At 50.2% G+C, this 3,113-nt stretch overlaps 1 protein-coding gene across 1 annotated transcript in view; it reads right to left on the reverse strand.

Annotated features, from left to right (window-relative positions):
• Positions 1–1,026, reverse strand: part of LOC103372527 (SH3 domain-binding glutamic acid-rich-like protein 3) — a 2,276-nt gene extending 1,250 nt beyond the window's left edge. The window contains exons 1-2 of the mRNA XM_008302189.1: positions 846–1,026; positions 521–688 (exon numbers count right to left, since the gene is read on the reverse strand). Coding sequence (XP_008300411.1) covers positions 521–688; positions 846–890 — 213 coding nt within the window. The 5' untranslated portion in view covers positions 891–1,026. The remainder of the gene's footprint in view (positions 1–520; positions 689–845) is intronic.
• Positions 1,027–3,113: the final 2,087 nt, after the last annotated feature.

The raw sequence follows: 3,113 nt of genomic DNA on the forward strand, positions 1-3,113 counted from the left end.
AGACAATGAGCCGAAGCAAACAGCCAAAGCTCCACAGAGATGGTTTAAAGACAACAAGGTGAAGTTCTGGAGGCCCGGTCAGAGTCCAGACCTCAGTCCAGCTGAAGATTAGTGTCAGTGTTTAAAACAATAAAAGGAAAAACTCCATCTGGGGAGATTCCTTTTAAAGGCTCAGGATTAATGAGGACATGAGTCTTCACAGGTTATTAATAAAAGTCGAAGCAGCATTCAAGGAGCTGAGCAACGTTTCAGTCTGACTCAGGAACCAGCAGCTACAGATACAGATCAGCAGCATACCTGTGGTGGTGGAGGCGCTGTGTTTCCAGGTGAACCCTGTGAGGGTGTGCCCATGTCGACATGCAGCGGTGTGACTGAACAGACCAGAGGTGGCTGTAACGCTCTGTAAATATTAGTTTTATTGCTGCTACACCTTCGACACCCAGCACTTGTTCTCAGGCAAAGACAGCTTCAGTCCAGACTCTGGGCTGAAGCCAGAACACGTCTACTGCAGGACACTTACGCCACAGTAGACGTCTCCGTTGCTCAGCTGTGGAGGCAGAGCAGTCGGGTCTCCACAGATCTTCCTCATGAGCTCCTTGTCCTCAGAGCACTGAGCGATGTCCACCAGCCTGAAGGGGATCTTCTTGGAGTCCAGAACCGACTGGATCTTTTCCTGACTTTTTTTAATCTGAGAAGAACAACATTCAGTCAGTGAGCAGTTATCATGACGTTAAACTCACCAGCAGCTCTTTGAGTCAACAGCTTTCCTCTGTTGTCGTCTGCTTGACAGACAGAAGCCAGATTCACACAAACACCTGGCTACAGGTAAAGCAACGACAGCGTACCTGCACGGACGAGCTCACGCTGGTGTAGAACAGCGTCAACGACATGTTCGCAGTTTTAACAGAAGTGATCAAAGAAAATCCAGACAGAGTCACACAGAACGTTCCAGGTTCCTGATGCAGGTATGAGCTGCTGGTCTGCTGCAACCAGGTGAGCAGGTTGGGACAAAACCTACCTGCTGCATGGACACGCCCACTCACCTGAGTGCCATTCCAGTCCTGACCTGCCAGAGTTTATTATGAAACACACACACACACTTACACATACACACATACACACATACATTCACACATACACACACTTACACTCACTCACATACACTCACATACTCACACACACTAAATGTACACACACACACACTTACACACACTCACTCACATACACTCACACTCAACAGACACACACACACACTCACACACACTCACACACTCACACACACACTTACACATACACACATACACACATAGATACACACATACACTCACACTCACACACTTACACGTACACACACACACACTAAATGTACACACACACACACACACTCTCACTCACACTGTCACACACACACACACACACACACTAAATGTACATGTCTCCTGTAGAATAATACTTCAGAGTTGTCGTGGTGTGAAACCCTCGGGGCTGCATGCAGGTGAACGGGGGGATGAAGATGAAGATGAAGATGTCTGCCGTGGAGCAGCCAGAGGTGCAGACACAGACCCTCAGTGTCTCCACGGAGGACCTGGGCTCTCTGGGGTGTAGTGGAGCATGCTGGACACCTCCACGGTCGCTGCTCTGATCGACGTCCTCACGGACATGATTCAGGGTCTCACTGCAGAGATCCTGAAATTTGTTTTTAACATTCAGAGGACTTCAGAATTGAGGAAAGGCGGCCATTTCTCATGTCCCTGGGAGACTCCCTCAGTCGGAGCATGGCAGAGGCTCTGGACGTCCCGGTGGCCGACTGTGAAAGCGCCACACGGCTGACACACATGGTGGTGCAGGAGGTCACATGGAGGGTGAACTCTGCTGCTTTTCTGGTCAGGAGCAGTCCAGTTCTGCCTCCAGAGCCCGCCATTTACATCAGCGGCGCCGGGTCCAAGATGAACACGCTTCGTCACATGGTGCTTAAAACATACACAGGGAAGCTGAGCTGCTGCCGACAACAAAAACGTGTTGACTCGAATGAAAGTGCTGAAAGCATTAAATCCAGCATTTCTGTTGCTGCAGTGACCAACTCTGTGAGGGACATTCTGAAGAAATGGTCCCAGAAGCAGGAGACATCCCAGAAGAAGCTCCTGCTGTTCCCCCACCCGTCCCAGCACTCCTGACTATGAACGTGTTGCAGCTGATATTGTGAAGAATATGCTCGGTGAGCTGCATACATGTGAGTTTGGAAGTGTAGCTGCATCCCCAGAAAAATCCCCAAGACCTCATTTTAAAATGGAGCTGATCATTCATAAGGTCAAGAGCCAACGAGGTTCACCAACGCAGTCGCTTTTCCAAGGCTGCCAAAAGGCAGTTTGAGAAAATGGTTTCAGACCTGAAAAGCGCCTTTAAGAGGGAAGATGTAGAGTTCCTCGTGGATGTGGAACTGGAGTCCCATCAGTCTCAGGAACCTGACGAGGAATGCTGTTTACCTGGAAGTGTTCCGGGCAGTCCCAGGTCGGTCCAGCTCAGACACTCACCGAGCTACCTGGTCATCTCACCAAAAGGCTCCAGAAAAGACTCGAGTTTGACAGCATCAAACCCGGTCTTGATAACTTGTACGACATGTTAATCCAGTCAGATAAAGCCGGAAAACATGTCACACAGGCAAGCATGAGGGAAGCAGTCAGGCAGTACGCACAGGAACTGACTGATAAAACGTACCGTCATCTGATGGATGGTTCTGACCATCACTTTCCCATCACTCCGCCGGGAAAACATCTGTCAGAACAAGTCCTCTCCAAGACCAAGAGGCAGGTGGACAGTAACCACTCCCATGAAGTGTGGTACGTCATGACGGAGGACGCGGTGGAAAAGCGTGTTGCTTTGCGTCGTGGAGCCAGCACTTCAAATGGCTCGCGGTGAGGAGGTGGCCGGCGCACTCGAGGACATCAAAAACCTCTTCATCAAAGCAACAACCCCGCCTGAAGAAAGTGTCACGGAGCAAGAGAGTCCTGCAGCACCCACTAGTCCCAGTCCTGTTCCAGGTCCCTCTAAACCTGATGTAGACTCCATCCACAGTGATGATGAGGGCTGTGAAAGCACTGGACACCGTTTGTAGC

Source organism: Stegastes partitus, unplaced genomic scaffold, assembly GCF_000690725.1.
Source record: "Stegastes partitus isolate 25-593 unplaced genomic scaffold, Stegastes_partitus-1.0.2 Scaffold1774, whole genome shotgun sequence".
Taxonomy (NCBI): domain Eukaryota; kingdom Metazoa; phylum Chordata; class Actinopteri; family Pomacentridae; genus Stegastes; species Stegastes partitus.